This window comes from Orbicella franksi, chromosome 12 (assembly GCF_964199315.1).
Source record: "Orbicella franksi chromosome 12, jaOrbFran1.1, whole genome shotgun sequence".
Lineage (NCBI taxonomy): Eukaryota > Metazoa > Cnidaria > Anthozoa > Scleractinia > Merulinidae > Orbicella > Orbicella franksi.
In genome coordinates, this window is record NC_138156.1 from 8,999,270 (window position 1) to 9,019,074 (window position 19,805).

At 39.8% G+C, this 19,805-nt stretch overlaps 1 protein-coding gene across 1 annotated transcript; it reads right to left on the bottom strand.

Annotated features, from left to right (window-relative positions):
• Nucleotides 1–3,010: 3,010 nt before the first annotated feature.
• LOC145462787 (beta-glucuronidase-like) lies at nucleotides 3,011–19,749 on the bottom strand. Its single transcript, XM_081446392.1, has 12 exons — nucleotides 19,489–19,749; nucleotides 16,080–16,262; nucleotides 14,133–14,308; nucleotides 13,070–13,415; nucleotides 12,146–12,286; nucleotides 10,542–10,717; nucleotides 9,546–9,692; nucleotides 8,797–8,881; nucleotides 8,500–8,676; nucleotides 7,804–7,836; nucleotides 5,907–6,009; nucleotides 3,011–4,646 (listed from the first exon to the last, which is right to left on the bottom strand). Exons 1-12 carry the CDS (start codon nucleotides 19,747–19,749, stop codon nucleotides 4,462–4,464), a joined length of 2,013 nt encoding a protein of 670 aa, XP_081302518.1. The 3' UTR covers nucleotides 3,011–4,461.
• Nucleotides 19,750–19,805: the final 56 nt, after the last annotated feature.

Sequence of the window (19,805 nt, forward strand, 5' to 3'; positions counted from 1 at the left end):
GTTAAAAACAATTAGAAGTTTTGGTAAAATATTGATACTATAAATTCACGCTTGTATTTCGATCAGTATCGTCATTCAACCGACTGATTTTAGAAACCACTGTTGCAAACGTTCGTCAGTTTTCTGTAACATGAAGCAACTAGGAGTATTGCTAACCCCCTGTTCGGTAGCATTTCGCTGGAACACATATTGGTCACCTGGTTGTAGGCGGAGTCCGCCCAGATAAGAATAATCGAACACTGAGATTTTACTGGTTCTAGTAATTTCTTAAATTGGAACAGACAGATACCAGTTAAACATAGACACCTCAGTTTTTATTACGGACTGTCATTTCGTTTTTGGTACCTTAACGCCAAAAAACACATACATTTTGCTGTATAAATTAACTGCTAACCCGCAACCCGAATACCCTAAACAATTTCATGCGGATAGAGTTGTACCCCGGGAGTTGTACTTAGTAAACAACTGAAAAAATACAATTAATGAACTGGCCCCAGTTGTTCAAAGGCTGGATAACGCTATCCACCGGATAAATCGCATTCCAGTGGATAGGTGTTAACAAACTAAGCCACGCTATCCGATGGATAGTGATTTATCCGCTGGATAGCGTTATCTACCTTTCGAACAACCCTGGCCTGATAGCTATATAGCCAGACCCGTAAACATGGTAACTGTTCACAAATTATTTTAAACAGTTATGCTTTTTCTGAGTGGAAATGGCGCTATTGTTTCTTACCAGCTGCAGCTGCAGAACATCTGCACTCGCCTGGAGGGTTTAAGACCACTCATTAAAACGAAGTCAAAGTAGACAGTTTTCGTCAAGAATCTAAGAATTGTTGACGTTTAAGTAAATTCAGTCAGTTAAGACGCTTTAATTTGCGGATAACGTTTTTTTTTTCAGGTATTAAAACGTCTTTCGGCCAGCAAAACACTTGCCATATGTAACAGTATAGGGCCGGGGGGAGGGCTCCCTATAAAAAGGACTGGGGTCCTCGTCGGAAATTTTGAAAAGAACCCCTAAGAGGTACCAAGATCCTGTTTTGTGAGCGTTCCTTCAAATTTTTTTCACCCCTAAGAGGTATCAATTCTAAAACAACAATTAATCTCCTGTCATATTTTATCGGCTCAATACTCTCAATACCGTAAAAGCTCCCGCTGTGGACCTTTTGAGGCTAAGCACCCTAAAGAGGTAGCAAAACCGCTTTTTTAACCCCTAAAAGGTACGACGAACCGTCCTTTACATGGAAGTTCCCCCTGAGAGTATAGGATTATACTAGCTAGGAAAACTTTTGATGTACTCCTGGGTTCATATCATTTGCTGGGAACAAATTAATTATCTGATAACATGGCCAGGCTTAGACCCTTGAGCGACCAAGTCAATCCTATTAATAAAACGATCATAAAGGATCACCTAGACTATGTTGCTACTAGAAAAAGGCACAATTACCACATTGGTAGAAGGACGTTAACTTTGCACTGCGAAAAAATAACTGTTTATACGCCTCGGAGTAAGTTAATTTGAATTAACTGATCAATCATCGAGATACAGTAAGCTTGACGTAGACCAATGCTCCCAAAACAACCGCTTAGCTTCTATATAACTAAGATTGGATTAAACAAATCAACGTGGGTGACCCATGTCCCGCTGATCAAGGAGCTATATTTTGCTAAATCTAATTTAAAGTATACTTAAAGAAAATATCTTTCTTTTTCTAACGAGTACATGATAGTAACTGAATCGAGTGGAGTACAGTTCAGTGAGTAATCAGGCGAGTGATTTCAAAATGGGACGAGCGCGCAGCGCGAAGCTGATTTGAAATTGTAAGCACGATTAAGGGCATACCGGTCCAGTCAGCGGAACATGCGAACTTCTTTTGCCCAGAGGCGTTTCATCTAACGAACTCGAGCTGATAACTAAAGCCCGGTCCTCACTTGGGACGCAGGCATAAGTATAAGCATAAGCCAAGAGCAAGGTCATAGCCTCTACTTAAGCATAATCATAAAAAAGGCTTATGCCCTTTGCTAGCGGAGCTTAGCGGGGACGGTCGATCCGATAAGCGTAAGTATTAGCATAAGAATATCAAAACCTTGCGTTCTTGTTATGCTTACGCTGTTAAGTCTACTTGATGGGGACATAAGCATAAGCGAAAGACTTTTAGCCAATCAGCGAGCACTTTGTGCTTATGCCAACCGGTGTCCTCACTCAACATAACACCGACATAAGCATAAGCAGAAAGCTTACGCTTATGTCGCAGCCGTCCTCACTAGCGCATAATAGCTTCTTTTGCTTATGCTAGCGTCGCTGAACTGGTCATTAATTATGCTTAAGCTTGTTTCGCAAGCGAAGATTGAGTTTGGCTCAGTTAGTTCATTAATTAGTAACGACTATCTATCAACCGAATCGTTCTGTGATTACTGGTTACTGCATGCATTGTGAACAATTTTTTCCACTCTTTCCAGTTTAAAACGAGGTCGTGTTGCTCAGGTCTACCCAAAAAGAAGAGGAAAGCAGAAATGGAAAAATGGGCGACCCATACAACTTTTCGAAATATAAAAAAAGCTAGGGGAAAGCGCTAGCTGATCTATCAGTTAATTTTTTCTCTAAACTAAGGTTAATAGTTTCGGCCCAAAGGAGACTGTAATCACCATTTTCGAAAAAAGTTTTTCAGACCGAAGCCTCATCAGCGATAAAAGTAAGAAGGCAAGAGCCAAGGGAGACTCAGGCAAAGGAACATGGATGAAGGGTTATTTCATGCAGGACCGTAGCTAGAAAAAAACTCAACTGCGGCAATGTCCATTGTTCAATTATTTTCCTAGGTATTTAGGGTATTTATGATGACTATAAACAAAAAACACCAAATACAATGACTGAGGCAAGTGCCTGGGTTTACCTGTTACCTGCTAAGGCTCTGTTATGTCGGGTAACGTGAGCTAAAATTCAAGAGAGGCGAAGCCAGGTGAAGGGTGAGGATTCCGAAGAAGGACCTTTTGCACTTCTCACGACTCATCCAATAAACATTCTTTTACTCCAGATTACTTTTATTGTGGCAAGCTCCTTTTTAAAATTGTTTTTCTATCTGCACTGACTATTGACAATATCATTATCAATTTTTATTAGCTAAGGAACTTGAGGAATGTTACAACAATTTTGATATCGTTCTTCTCGACAGGCGAAAAGCTTTATCAAGAATATCAAAATGACCTTTCGAAAGGACTTGTCCCTTTTGGCTCATCAAAACATTATTCAAACAACACAGGGTCGGTTACCTATGGCTGAAATTAAGCTAAATTAGAGTGGTTTTCCCTTGAGTGTCGAAAAGTAATTGGTTTCGCATTGCTACGCTGCACAATTGGCTTGACCAAACTCACGCCACTTTGTTATCCAATCAGAAAAACCAAAACCAATCCTGTCTCGTTCGCACACGGTTTCCCGCGCTTCGCGTTAGCTCCATATGGTTACTTCGAGTTTTGATTGGTTCACTGGATTGCCTGTGTCCTTGGCGAATGGCTAGAGTAACTACTTTGGTTTTGGTTTTACGACACTCAATTGAAAACCACTCTACGCGCAACAAACCAATCAAAATGAAAAAAACTTGTCAACAACCGGTAGTAACCCTTGGAAAGCGCGGGAAAAATTGCGTACACCAAGTCAAATGCATTTGATTGGCTGAGCAAATATCTTCACTCTGATTGGTTAAAGAACGTTACACGAACTAAATGATCTGACTATGTAGAAATCAGAAAACATAAAACTGAAGCCGTAACTTACTAAAAAAATACTACAAAATTGTTTAACAAAATCGTCTGCACACTGCAGTATTTCAGGTTTACTTTCGTACAGGGTGCTTATCACCTCCTTTCAGTATTACATGTAGGGCGCTTTCCATTATGCCATACCGACCGATCAGAAACTAGTAAAACTAACCAAGGAAAAACGGAACGACATTTTCCGAACAAACCGGGCCAAGCGAGAAGAATGGCTCCTATCATTTTCTATTCCTTTCCCCAATCAACCACACAAGTGAAAATCTACTGAAGGGGAGGAGGGAAACGGATCGGTTTTTCAAAATGGAACTGCAAATTTCGGTCCGACCGATCAAAGTGGACCACTTCCAGAGGTGGTCCCGAATCTTCCGGTTGGGCCGAACCGAACCGAACCGAACCTTTCCATTTGACTACTCAGCGAAATTTCTGTAATTTTTGGTATAATGGAAAGCACCCTTAAACTAGAGATTCTCACTGCCAAGAGAAGATAAGGCTAAGAGAGGTTTATTCCTAAATCCCTCTTAAGTTATTTTTAGACATGGTACCAAGTCTTTCCTTGAAAAATGCAGGATTGCTATTTCTATACCCTGCTAGGATTTCCGAAACCGGGGGTAATTTGAAAATACTTTTAGAGGGATTACCTTGGAAATAAAGCCTATAGGGGCAATTAACTCTCTACCCTTCATCTTCTATTGTCTATTGAGCCATGTCTGCCATGTTGTTACTCTCGAATCTGAGTAAAACGTCCACATCATCGTCCTTCTTGGTACTTCTTCCCACTGGAATGTTTAGATATCGCTGGCGCAGAACATGAGCAGCGGCTTTCGGTTGCCGTTGGCGAGTCAGGATCCCTTTCTTGTTGCCCACAACTCTCGTTATTTCTGAAAACACACAAACAGTGATTTGAGCTCAATTTGATTTTTCTCGATACATTCTAAAGATTTTTGAGGAGAAATGTCGCTTGGTATTTTCTCCTCTCTAGCTCTGAAATATAAGACGTTCGTGACGCGAAGAAATCTGAGCGGAACACAAGACAATGGGAGCCGCACATGTCTGAGTCGGTCCATTGTTGTAATCCATTCTCATTACCCCTCCTCATGTCCTGATGGGTTTCTATTCTTTCTTGAGCACTGTTCTTCAAAAAGAGGGCGATATTTTTGGTTTTCCTGTGATACACGGCATGCTTCGGAGCTCCTTTAGATCACGCATAAAATGTGTAAAATACGCGCCAGGACTCACTGGCACACTTAACACTAGATAACGCTAATGATTGGTTAGTTCAGTCCTTAAACTCCCCACCCAGCCTGTATTGGGGTTGAACCTATGGGAGGAACCAGGGATTGAACCATTGTCCTGCGGGTGTTCTCCCCACCATGCCTATATACAGCAGTTAAGCTCAGGAACTGAACTAATAATTAGTTGAACCAACAATTCGTTGTAAACCTGGTTACTTCTACCAAGTAAGGAACCTTTCTTGAAACAATAAAAACAAACACAACAAACGAAAAGTTTAGTTTTATCTCTGGCCTGAGTAAACAGACACTTCATTCATTCCCCTCCCCTTCGACCGGGTAAAGTTCCATTCTGGTAACATAACACTGTAGTAGTGATCTGTGTATCGCCTGGGATTTACTGCTGCACGCTTTCAATTTTCGCGCGCACACTATTTACAACCAATCACAGACACAGATCAATGTAGTGCTATGTCATCAGCATGGAACGTTTTGGTCCAATAACCGACGTGCACGAGTAGGGAATGAATTGAATGCGCAGAGGAAGCCATCTTATTGCTCAGACTACTTTACTTCCAAATTTATGTCCAAGTATTATCTTATGCAGTTATAGCCCTCTTTGGGCTCTTCACGCAATCGTTTCTTCCCAGGAGTGCGTCACAACTCATAAAAGCGTCTACGTGGGTAGACTGTGAGCAGTCTCTCTTTTCCTCGAAAATCCGTGGGGAAAAACGCAAAACGAGTGAGCGTGCGAGCGTGACTGTAAGCGTGACGCTCGCACGCTCACGACTGCTCACTTGTGTTGTGTACTTCTTTGCGTTCTTCCCCACGGATTTTCGAGCAAAAGAGACTGCTCGCAGTCTACTAAGTAGGAGGATAATGCAGCTATTAACAACAAGAAGATCTCACGTTGTTTGGTCATGAAGTCCGCAAAGTTCCATATCAGTTCACCAACAAAGAATTCTTTCTTTAGTTTATCAAACACTGGGAAATAATGCTGGATTGTTTCAACCTGGTTAAAGCAAAGAACATCATCAGCAACAATAGTGAACATCCAAAGATTTCAACAAGATAACGCAATTCACGAAAGATTTCGGAGAGTGACCTCTTTAAAAATGAAATGACGTTTATCACATTGGAGACTCATATCCCCTATTCAGGGGGGCGGGGGGACTTAAGAAACATTTGAACATAAGTTAAAATTTTCATTGTTCACGAGGACGGCCCCTGGCACTAGCAAAACCTTTGACTGAGTACGAGTGACTGGATAGTAAGTACAACTACATTTAATTATTACACGACCAAGTTAGTTCAGCGGGCCAATAACTAAAACCAACCAATGCAATCAGATTGCTTCAGTGCCGGTCCAATATTCTTTTGGACCGGGCACTGTCCCGAATGATGCCGCACGATCACACTTGAAGATTTTTTAACCGCGCGGCCATGGGCCGAGCGCGGTTCTAGGTTTACCCGTGGTTTATTTATTTATTTTTTTTAACCGCGCGGCCATGGGCCGAGCGCGGTTCTAGGTTTACCCGTGGTTTATTTTTTTTTTGTGTATTTTTTTTGTCGGTGACCAGACGCAGACCTCCGCTCGGCCAAACTTTGAGTCACGCAACGTGTGATGTTTTTCCGCCAGAAGCTGTTAAAACATAAACACACGAACAATTTTACGGATATTGTTTTCTTTTTTGTGGGTAAAATATATTTTCTTTTCGCTTTATCAAAGCGTTGGATTTAAAGGGAGTAATAAATACGCTGAAAAAAGGTATTACGTCAGCCATGGAATGCGCTGACGTTGCAGCTTTCACTTTCGCTACGTGACAAATAAGATCGTGTTTACTTTGCAAGTTTATTTCGGCAGAAGCGACGGTCATTAATTTATTTGTAATTTTGCGAGTATTTCTTGCGGTTTTAGGCAAATGAAGTAAATCCTTTGACTGTTTCATCTCAGCGAGTTCATAGATCGGAAAGAAAATTAAATGTTTGGAAGCCAAGCAAAGAACGTGTCAGAACGTGCAAAGATTACGTCATTGATAGGGAAATAACCACCGTACTAAAGATAGCCGTAGATAACGCAATTCTTGAATTATGTGACTCGTGAGACTTCTTTGCTAACCCTTAACTCAAGGGAAAAAAACAATTAAATTTAATCGTGACTTTAAAGAAAGAAAGCGGTTTGTAATAGTGTTCGTATCTTCATGCCCATACATATCCCGAAGAAACTTCCAGATTAAGACTATTACGTCATCGGAGATGTCACAACGGCTACGACTGATGGTGCGATAATAGAGTTTATGTTGATCAATTGCTGTGATGTCTACAGTAATCAATGAATCATCAAAGATTGCTTTGGAATATGCACTGCGTTGGGACTGTAGTACTAAGAAAACAGTTAAATTTTAAAAGCGCGGTTATAAGATCTAACAGATCTTCTTGTTCAGGTTGGTTCATGGTTTACTTCTCTAAAAAAGACTTTTCCAATTTTCTTGGCCTTCTGGTTTGTTTAATATCAAACGTGAGCATACGTCTAGTCGACTCCCAATCGGAATTGCGCGCTTTTTTCCAGTTCAGTTTGTGATCGTGGCATTTTTTTTCTAAAACGATTTTCAGTCGTGTAATAGATCTCTTGTTAACCAATCTTGCTCGGGACCGTACTGGGAGGATATCAGTCTCAGTATGTTTTTTCCAAAACCTTGGGCCGATATCTCCCAGTACGGCCCTTGCACTTCTTTAATAAGATATAATGTTGTCGTCAGGTTAAGAACGCAATAAATATATCTTGTTACTAGTTTGCTTTTCTCACCTGATAGTCCTCGGTGAACATAAGAGGGGGATCCTGGGAATAAAAGCAGATAGTCAGTGCTATATGCTCGCTCATTGATTGACAATCAAACTGACTGATTTGTCGCACTCTGGCCGGCTGCCTGCCAGCCAGCCTGTCCGCCCACTTGCATGGCTGACTAGCTGACGGACGAAACAAGGTAGTGACCGACTGACCAACTGGCAACACCAGAATAACATACAAATTTCTTTACAGATTTATATGAACATTCAGTACTAGATAAAAAGAGACAAACAAGTAACATTCATGGAAAAGTTACAATGTGGTTGTCAAGTATTTGGTTGGGAAAGGCCAAACAATATCCTCTTATACCGGACCCTGTTTTCTCAAACTCATCAATAATTAATCATAGTTTAAACAAATCATAGTTCATCATAGTTTAAACAAAGGAAATATGACCGTGGCGGTGTTTGGATATCTGATCTTAATTAGCATAGATTTTTACGATTTTCTTCAGTTCTCCGTTTTCTCCTTAGTTTTAGTTTCGATTGAGAAGATATATCAAACACTCAAGACAGTCTTTAACCACATTTTCAAACAGGTCGACGTTCGTCAAAAATACTCTGCAACGAGCCGTATTTTCAACTCTCTTCTCTGGAAATGTGGTCAAACACGGTCTTTCGTGCTTGATATACTGTATAAGGTCTAACAACTCACCGTGTGAAGTCCCGCTACCGTGTCAGCCCCATACTCAGATTGCACAACTGGTTTGTGGAACTTGTCAAACCAGGCTCTTAAATCTATCTCTAGCTGGCGGCTGATCAATTGTGTTTGTCCGGGGTCTTGGTACCAGGCGTAATAGCTGTTGCGTAGAATAACATCAACATACTGCACCTGTTGGAGTGATACACACACACAATTGTAAGCTTTTACAGAGTTCTGCCAGATAGTGACTTTTATACCCAGGCGAAAGTCCAGCAAAATAGAAACTGAATAGCTATACCAGATCCTTACCGCGTGGTCAGTGTTAGCGGCTGCTGCAGTCACAAATGTAACAGGACGAGTTGGGTCCAGGGAGCGAGTAAATGCGATTACAGATCTGTTGAGAAACAAATAGCATCCACATCAGACAGCATATGATGCAGAGGATTAAAGATTGAGGCCATGAATACCGTACAGACTACAGTTTCTTACAACTTGTGTGGTATACAACACTGTTGCATTGCAAGTCCAGTAGAGTTGTTGCGCGTATTACCCCGCATCCTCCATCCTGTCGCAAGTTTTGGCAAAGTGTTACACAAAGTTGTAATCATTGCCTCATTCCCACAATAAGTTGTCACAGCTGGTAACATGTTTGGCAAATCACACAACGACGCGATCAGCCTTGCAGTGCAGCACTAAAATATATATTGTCGTGCATGAAAAGCAGCCCTTACTATAATAGTTGCCTTTAGCGTGGAGGACTAGAGAACGCGTCCAAAGCACTAAGTACTTATAACAAGAGAAGTGACGTTTTATTCCAACGACACAGTTGAATGGGTCATAACAAGCATAACAACTTTACTTGTGCCTCGTGACAAACATTTTAGTACTGAAAGTAGAATGATGGAATTGATGTATAACAAAACAGATGTGACCAAACAGGATAGGTAGTTTAGTGTGTTTCAGTTCTACTACAATGGCCATCGATCTCATTAGAAGAGTATGTTTTACACACTGTAACCCATGGTGTTGCTAGCATAAGATAAAAGTCACAATCTTACTCGAAGTAGGGCCCTGCTGCAGCGTAATTCGAAGCTGGTTCGTTAGCTACAGACCACATGACTACCGATGGACGATTCTTGTCACGACGAACCAACTCTGCCATGACATCCAGGTGATGATGGAGGGTGTCGTTCCTGAAGTTCTCGCTGTAACAAGGTGAAAAGGTATATTACATTAGGTTGAAAACTTTGACGTCTAAAACATCGCACAGCTTGACAAGTTTTTGAAAGAACATTAGCCTGCAAGAAAACAGTCCTGGAGTAGGGCCAGGGGTGGAATAACCCTCCCCACTGCCAAGCTGGAGGGATACATATTTCATAATGTCAGCATCATGGTACTTAATAAAAGTAAAGTAAAGTAAAACTTTATTTAAACAGGGTAGCCCGTTCAGCTCAAAGGCTGGTATCCATAGGAGCCCTGTATAATCCATGCATTTCCCAAAACTTGCAACAAGCTGAGACTGCATTACATGAAATGAATAAGAAATAGCGGGAAAAAAATGTAGTTGATGTTGATGGTTGCCATTTTCAAACTGATGTTAAATGAATGAAACTTGAAATGATTGAACGTTCGGTTTTCGTTCATTTGCCGCGCTTAGTAAATGGTCAAGTATTCTGGAACAAATGTAATGCATTGTAATCTGTGATAACGGGATCTTTTTAGTCCAATCAAGAATTCAATATGCGCGGTAAATGTTCTTTAACTTCTGGTTGATGGTTGTTGAGCGACAAAATGGTTACCTCTTTGACTATACTGCACAGAAAGAGATTGATCAGTTTGCCTTACATGTACTAGCTGTAACGAGCAAGCTCAGTGAACATCGTAAATTGAGTTTACCAAAGGCCAGAAGAGTTCTAACAGTTTTAAATTCCCGGGGCAGCACAATAGCAACTGGGGCTAGCGTTAGATTTCACTTAACAGGCAAGAAAGGTTAAGCACAGCCGAGTCGTTTGATTAATGCCTTCAAAAAAAAGACTTTGAATGGTATTGCTTACTTTCTAATTCCCACTCCAGGACTTTCATCGATGACAACAATTCCCTGCTGGTCAGCCATGTCCATGATTTCATCAGCGTATGGATAGTGACTGGTGCGGAAACAATTTGCTCCGAGCCACTTGATCATGTTGAAGTCTTTGACAATGAGAGCATAGTCCATTCCTTTACCGCGAATCTACAGCAAAAAATGTTGGTTTTGATGCTAAGCAATGCTGAAAACTCAAATCACAAGGTGTTGAGACACTTAAATATCCAGATTCAGGCGAGATTGACACCTTGCCCCCTCTTCCCAAGCAATGTTGCAGTGGTACTATGATGAAAATCGCATCTTACCTATCTTAGCCATTTTAAAGCATAAACAAGTAGTCTGTATGAGAAGAAAAAATGTCGTTTACTATTTTCAAACATCTCTTTTCGTTCCAGAGATATTCAAGTTTTTTTAAAATATGCAAATTAGTCAAGTGACGACGTCATACACTCAACCAATTTGGATCAAATATGATGAAGAAAGATATCTCAATCAATTTCTATCAGAAATGTTTGATTCTTTGCAGTAACATTCTACTAAATATGCTCCACAATACGAGCTTAGAAATTTTGTTACCATGGCAACATACTGGGTTCCAGACTCCCCAATATTAAAGGCTTTTCTGGCCACAGTCGGCATTCCATTTTGATATTTGCTAATGGTACCTCATGTGCACGATTCAGCAAGCTTATAAATATGTTAGTTCGAGTTTGTTGCCTCATTTAATATTTTTCGAGCTGAAAATCACTAACGTATTGAAATCAAGTGGGTGGAGACTGGAAAAGAGTGAGTTGCAATGGGAACAGAATATAGCCTTTGGTGTGTTTCCTGTAGAAATATTAGCCCACCACGTTTCAATAGTCTGTGCTGCAAATTGGCCAAGATAACTCTATTTATATACTTGATATAATATTGGGTTGATTGTATGATGTCATCAGTCATTCATTTGCATATTTTATGCATTTTTCAAACTTAAATATCTCCGAAACTAATGCAGATATTTGCAAACGGTAAACAGTGTTTTTATTCTTTCATGGAATTCTATGTGATAAAGGGGTAAAAATTTGATCATAATACCACTTTAAGGAAATAATCCCTGATCTGATTCTGTGTTGACTACAGTACATTCAACAAAAGTACACCTGAGAAAACTACCATTTTCACAAGGCTTGAAAACATTCCTACAGCGCCTGGAGATTTCATCAATTGTATTCATTACCTTTCTCTCATTAAAGACAGTTCTTTAGTCTCAACAAGAAACTTTTTTACTTTGTGTTAAAGGAAGTAAAATGGTGTGGAGGGTGTAAATTAATGATGACACAAATAGGTGCTACATTCAAAGAGGGGATTTTAAAGAAAGTAATGTGTTTGGAAGAGGTGCTAGGACAATTGCAATGAAAACCATAATTGTGCTTTCCACAGCAATGTCTACATCTATAAAGTTTATAAAGATTAAATGTTTATTTTTTCACGAGAGTTGGAGAAAGAAAAACAAACCAGTTGGGTTCTCTAATTACTGAGCTACAGAGAGACTCTTGGTGAGCTGGGCTAAGTTCCTTCCAAAATGCAACTTACATCAGAATCTTCATGCTTGCCAAAGCCTTTGAAGTAGAATGGCTCATTGTTTATGAGGAAATTTGTTTCCTTCACTTCAACTGATCTAATACCCACAGGTAAATGGTAAACATCATCTACTTCTGATGAGTGAGTTGTCACCTGGCAGGAAACAGTTAATATGTACTAGTCAGAGTTTTAAACAGGCTATTTATACATTTCATGCAGCACTAGATTGGAGAACTAGACCATCTGTTTCTTTTTTTTATTTTAGAGACTTGCCTAAATTTGGTTAATGATTATTTGCGGAGAATTTGGATGCTGGTACCTTGAAGAAAGGGTTACAAACTACCAGAACATGCAATTTATATTACCAACTAAAAGGACCTGAAAAGCCAAAATACAGTCAACGACATGACCTCGAGGTGTTGAAGGGGGGTTGACATGAGATAATAAGAGTGAAAATACAAAATTATCAGTTCAAAAGTATCCATATTAAGGTGACAGAGCTGCCATAATTTACAAGGCTATTACAATGTCCCAAACGAAAATTAGATAGACTTAGTAAAATATACCTAATGTATTCAATTTTCTTACTCCCTCAGAAGGAACGTTTTTTGCATTGTTAGCAGTCTTACTCAGCCTTTCTTGTTGATGAGGGAAAGTGGAGGGGGGAAGGGCGCTTTGGCCCTTGATGTTGCTGGTGAACATTCCCATTCTCAAGTGATACACATACAGACTCCTAGATTTGTGAAGGAGGATGTGGATTCTGGCTCATAAGTAGGTTGCTGACACTGCCAGCCATGTGGGTGGCTGTCAACAGGGGGCTGGAGTTGTAGTGCTAGCCTCTGGTACACATGTCCACATCTGCAACCTTCATGCAATTAAGACCTGTCAAGGGCTATATGTTCAAAAATTTTAACCACTGAATATTTTTAGCCACACCTTCAGTGAGTAGAGGTATGCTGGCTGATCACTCATTCCAATTGGCCACCAAAGCTTTGGATTCTTTACAACCAGTGTTCCTTCAAACAAGTCAGAACCTTCTGCTGAAGCTACCACATTACCAGCCTTGTCGACAAGTTCATAATTCATGGACACATTCACCGCACCAGTGGAAGACACTGTGCTCGAAAATTTGACCATACCCTCCTGACCAGACTGGTTTGTTGTCATGGTGATGTCTGACAGATACACAACAGGGGTGGTGTAAAGTTTGACTGGACGATGAATACCAGCATAGTTGAAGAAGTCAAAGGTAGTTTCTAAAACAAAATAACCTGGAGGATATCTGAAATCAGATAATGCAGGGTTAGACACCATGTGCTCCGCACTGCATTGATGAGAGATCTTCAGAGATGATAAATGTTGGCACTTACCTGAAAAGTTCTAAAACAAGAGTTAGGGAGTAATTAGCTAGAAAAAAATGCAGTTTTGACTGCAGTCAAAATATAGCATAAGGAAGATTGTTTTCAAAGTATAGATCTTGAAAGAGCACTGTCTCCTAGACTAATTTTGAGAACCTTCAACCTCTATTATAGACATTTGCAGAAGTAACGAGTCTCAACGGCATAGCAGCAACTGTAAGTTTTCTGCAAGGGGCAAGTTGTTAGAATAGAAACACTGTCAATGCCAATCCAATATTCAAACTTTAACCAACAAACTAAGTTTATTATTATTTTTTTTGTTTTACAGTGCATTTTCATGAACAGTTAGAAGTTAACTAAGAAGGTAAATAATGAACTGAAAGTCTATTATCTAAAATCTCTGGCATGCAACATGTACAAAGCTCTATGTGACTGCAGCCCTTTGATAACTTTATGTTACGTGTGTAAGATGCTAGATAATTTTTAACAAAATTGTTAATATAGAATTGAAAATTAACCCCAATCTTGGATCAGCATAATTTTCTACTATAAACAAATGAGCCCAAGTGAACTCTTTTGACCAGTGATATCTATATTCCACCCTTTTCAGTTCCCAGAAGATTTGAATGTTCTCCACTTACCTATCACCATCTACAAGGTATTTTATTGCCCCAGGGGGGAGGGTAGAAGGTGTCAATGTGTTATTAATTGCTGCAGTGATTCTGTTAATGCTGCCATAGGACAGCAGTGATGTGACATCTGCTTCAAATGGTAAATGGCCACCAGAATGCGTCATCACTTCTTTACCATTTAGCCACTGGAAATAATAATAATAAAAAAACAATATGGTAACTTAATGATCACTTGACCATTTCAGCCACTCCTACTATCCCTCTAAGTACAAAAGCTAACACTCTGGTAAGCACGCTACATGTAGTTCTGTCCACATTATACTGTGAAAAAAAGCCTCCTTTGATAGCTGTTTATGATCTAGTGTCCCAGACGGTACAGTCTAATAATATTGATGAACAATTTAAACATCAAAAAGTCAATCAAAGTTTACAAGAAGGTACTCCAAGGCTTTTGCTGTATCAAGGTTGTAAATAAAGTATTTGACCCATAGACAGTGTTCATCCTTACTTTGAGATTTAACAGCCACAAGGGTGACTAGTACCTTTGATGTATAATATCAGCTTAGCACTCAGTCATTTTTTCATTCATTTGCAGGGCTGTCATTAAGGGCCGTATCCCGTAACACCTGTTACGGCTGAGTTGACTCGATGTTACGGGTGAAGATGTCGATTGATGGTACGAACATGCTACACTTACCTAATTTATTTTTAAACATTTACCTGTTAAAATAAACATAACTGTTTCTTGGTGTCTTGCCTCCTTGGTTCTACTATTTATATTTTACTCTGGAGATGAACTTTCAGTTTGCTTAATCGCCGTGAATTACATTTAGACGCCATTTTAAGCAGCGAAACTTATTACGCAATGTGCTGCTCCTACCTTTTGAGAAATTCCGCCGACCGATGTAGAATGTTGTCCAGGCCGATCGATCGTGTTTGGTCCCGCGCGTGTGTAGAGAAAGTTATGTTTTAATATGAATAAGAGTAAAGAGCCCACGTCAAAACAGCCTGGGATCGACAGATTTTTTTTCTAAATCCCAACGGACCGATGGAAATGAGGAAGCTCACGAAACAGCTGGTCGAGGCAGTCGACAAATACCAGCGATCACAGCTTCAAGTACTGCAAGTACTTCAGCTGCACGTGGGCAACCTGTAGAACCGATTATTATGCTAAAAAGAGTGGAAGAAAAATTTCCCGAGTATAGAAATGGTAAAGCATTTCATTCTTATTACCACTGTAACGGAAAGAGATGTTCAATGTCTGATCCAGCTTATTTGAGCTCCTCTAACGGTAAGATAGCTCGGTAATGTAGAAATGTTATTATAATTTTTATTTCCGGTTTCACTCCCGTTTTTTGCATTTGACCATAATAACGAATTATTATAACTGTTAGCAAACATCAAACCATATTGCTGATTATGGACTGTCATTTACCTTTTTTTAAACAAGGAACACTCAAGTCTGTTGGAGATATTTTATAACTTTATTCATTTGATCACTGTAAATTAAGGTGCATGAATTTGAAATTATGCACTGTGAAAAACAAACTACTAAAATAAGGACCACTTGCATAGGTTGGTGCAGCAAAGATGTTATTTCACTATTTGCTGATGATGTACTATAACATATTATCACTGTTTTATCAGCATTTTTGATTAGGAAAGTTGCCATTTTCATGCCCTAGAAAGCAGGAAAATGCATTTCCAGGGGTTTCATGTTCAAAAAAATTTCTTGGGGGGGGGGGGGGGAGCATGCCCCCAGACCCCCCTAGATGCTCAGGCCCTGTCGCGCCTTCGGAACGCGGCCGTCAGCCACGTATTTTACTGCTACGGGTGATAACTTACATGCAACGGCTGCTTCAAAACTTATTGACAGCCCTGCATTTGTGAGGAAATGGTGGTTGGGTTGAAAACAAAAGTTGTGCCGAGAGAACAAAGAGTAAAAATAAAGCCTACCACTATGGTGTTGTAATGTGCACTCTCAAAACGTAGAACCACCCTGATTTGGTCTGATTTCCATGTCTTAGGAGCATAAACCTCTTTGTCATACCAGACCCAGCCAATGAAGTCCCTCAAGGCCTTGTCCTGTGTAATGTCATTATAGCTTGATGGTACAGGCATATGGATGACTTCACCTGTCTAAAGTGAAGTAAAAACAAAAACAATCAAGATAACTTTAATTGCTAGAAAAGCATTAAATACTGGTAAATTGTCTCTTTAAAATAACTTATGAGTTTCAGCACAATGCACTTGCTATATTTTTGTTATAATTTCAAATTAATAAAATAGCAACATAAAATTTTAAAAAAAGATGATCAGAAATGGTTTCTTAAAATAAGAAGCCAGTTCATTTTTTTTTTTTTCAGTTTACATAGGTGTAATAAACATCGGAAAATATAGAAAATATGAAAGCTATAAGAGAAATTGAGAATTTGTGCAGTGCTGCATCTAACAGATTGTAACGTATACCAAACTAGTGTATATTGAATATGTCGTTAAATTATGACCTGCTACATGTTCCAGAAGCATTTTTGCTATTAAGCATGATAGTCCCCTTTATGCTCCATCCGAATAAGAAAGATTATTGAGCAGGTTAGGTGCCTGGGGGGTGGACTCCAATATAAAAAGGACGGGGGTGCTCGTCATACCCTTTAGGGGTAACAAAAGTGCTTTTGGTACCTCTTAGAGTGTTCAGCCTTAAAAAGTCCACAGGTGGAACTCCAATGGTACCTTTTAGGGTATTGAACCGAAAAAAAAAAAGACAACAGATAATGTTTTGTTTTAGAATTGGTACCTCTTAGGGGTGAAAAAATTTCAAGGCACACCCACAAAGCAGGATCTTATAATGATACCCCTTAGGAGTTGCTTTCAAAATTCTTGATGCACACTCCCATCCCTGTGCATCGCTCCCAGGGTTAGGTGTACAGGTGAAAATCCGTGAGTCTGTGAGTATTATCTGTCATATTGGTCTGAAAATACACGTGGTTGTGGTTTTAAGGAAACCACAAGAGCAGGCAAACCAATTATTTGCGTAGAATTCCCTTTCACTATTCATTGGGCTGTAAACTTTCAAATGAAAGAGAGAGTAAGAGAGGTGATATAGTTTTAGTATTCAATAGAATAAAACACAATTTTTCCTTCTTTGGACTGGACTGAAAACACGTCTTATTGATTGCAGAGGCCAAATTAAAAAAAAAGGTATGGAAGTGGTAATTTTGGTCTGAAAAGGGACTATGATCTAATGAACCAAGAAGCATGTCCCTGCCAAACATCCCACACTTCCTCGGAGAGGCAGGGGCAGTTAGTTGGGGTGGGCAGGAAAAAATCAGGCAAAAACTTTTGATGCTTCAATTATTACTGCATTTAGTTCCTCCCGCCCCAACTAACTGCCCCTGGGTCTCTGAGGATACTGGTGGCATGAAGATAGACTGTGACAGCATTGATCACAATGATGATCAAAGAAGTAAAATGAAGTTAATAAAATGTTGTAAATGCTCATAAAAGAACTTGACTGGCCAGTTATTAATGCTTAATTTTTAACATTCATTTTTAACTTGGAAAATATTTAATATTTTCCAAGTTGTAGAGGTGGAATGATTTCACTCCATCATTCCTTCACTACTTCACTTCCCATTAGACATTTGGAAGCCTGGGGGGGAACTCCCATATGAAAAGGCAAGGGATGCTCGTCAGAAAATGAGAGCATTTCTTTCATTATTATTTCCTCCAGTGCACCCTAAAGGATACTTTGACAGCTAAAAATGGTGTTGTTTCATCATCAAAACCCTAAGTGAGACCAGAATCCTTGATTTGTACCCGAGACGACAAGCATCCCCAACCTTTTCAGTCATATAGGAGTCCCCCCCCCCCCCCCCCCCAGTTTCGGTAAATGGCTTCTTGACAGAAAAAGAAAAAACTATGAAGAAGAAAAGGAAAAATAATCAGCAGACAATGCTGGGATTTGAGCTCCCAACGTCTCACATGGCGAGCCAGCACTTATCACACCGAACTACTTGTACATAAGTTACCAGAGGGTGAAAGTATTTATGTTTTGTTTACGTACCACAGGCTAAAGTGTTTTACTCAGTCTATACCTCACTTTTGACCAAACAAAACGACCTTGCCGTTTTTGACTACAACACAAGGAAGACATGTACAGATACATGTAATGTAAAATGTGTAGGCAGGCCTGAGTGACAAACAGTTTCTTAGCCTTGAACTTTTTCATTTTGCAAATATCACAACACACGGGTCTCTGGAAAACCCGAATGGCGAATAGCGCATATTCACAAATCGTCCCGAATAGCAAATAGCGAATAGTACGAATAGTGCGAATAGTCTTAAATAGTGCAAATAGTGGCAAACAGTCTTGAATAGTGGTCAATAGTGATGAATAGTGGCAAATAGTGGCAAGTAGTGGCAAATGGTGGCAAATAGGGTACCCAGTATCTTGCAGTCAACCTCGCAGCAACGTAGGATGGGATTTTCTCGCTAAAAAGCACAGGTGCTTATCAGGACATAAGGAGTTTCTAAACGTAATTTCTTCTGTTTTAACCACTGCAAAAGTGTAAATACATCTTTATTAGGTTATCCTTGTGTTTTCTGTTTTCTTAATGTTGGTGATGGACAGCCCTAGCCTGAGTCTGGAGAACAAAAGGTAATAAATTCACTGAAATTCTGTTGCTTATTTGGATAATTAATTAACACAGAATATTAGATCTAAAGCGGTGACTATTGACGACTATTTGTCACTATTCGCCACTTTTCACAACTGTTCGCCACTATCTACACTATTTGAGACTATTCGCACTATTCGGGACTATTCACTATATGCTATTCATGACTATTCATTATTCGGGTTTTCCAGACACCCCACAGCACGCCCCTGAATGGAAAAAGGCTTTATGGCCTTGTTCAAAAGCTAGACTGCCCTCACATCACATGTAGTTCCTTAATGAGCAATGCCTCATAACACCCTTTCATAACATATTTTCCAAGTTCAGTGACTCACAGCCACTTTGATTCATTTCATTCTTGCCTGGCGACTTTTTCACTATCAAACCTACACATGCGCAGTACAGCCCTTGGATTTGACAACAGGATACTCAATATGCTCCCACATTGTGAGTGGGCATTTTTATGTGAAATGTTTTGCCTGAAACTTTCTCCTTCTTAAGTAACAGCATGGCAAATTAAATGTTGAAGCTTAAAAATATGAAGCAACATATGCTGGTGAATTTTCATGCGAGTACGAAATCACCTCAAGGAGCTTAATTATAAAGAACGTGAAACTTGGACAAGCGGATTTCTTAGTGATTTAATCTACCTTGCTTCTGCAAACTAATGGGAAGATGAAATTTCGTACCTGCCAAAGAGGTTTAACAAACCAGCTTTGCTCAAACCCTGCGTTCCTATTTGCAGACATGTCAGCCCGGAAATTCCAAAATCCACTCAAATCCTTTACTTCTCGACTTTCGGAATCTCTTGGAAACAGCATGCCTGGTAACTTAGCATTGTTGGAGCTAACTAGAAGGTGACAGCTCGAAAACAACGCCAGGAGAGCGAAAATCGACTCCATAGCCTTCTGCGTCAGATCGAAGGAGAGAGGGAAGTTGGCAGTTGTCATGCACTATATACTTTGGTTTACTGTCCCCTCCCCTGAAGAAAACAATTTTGAACGGA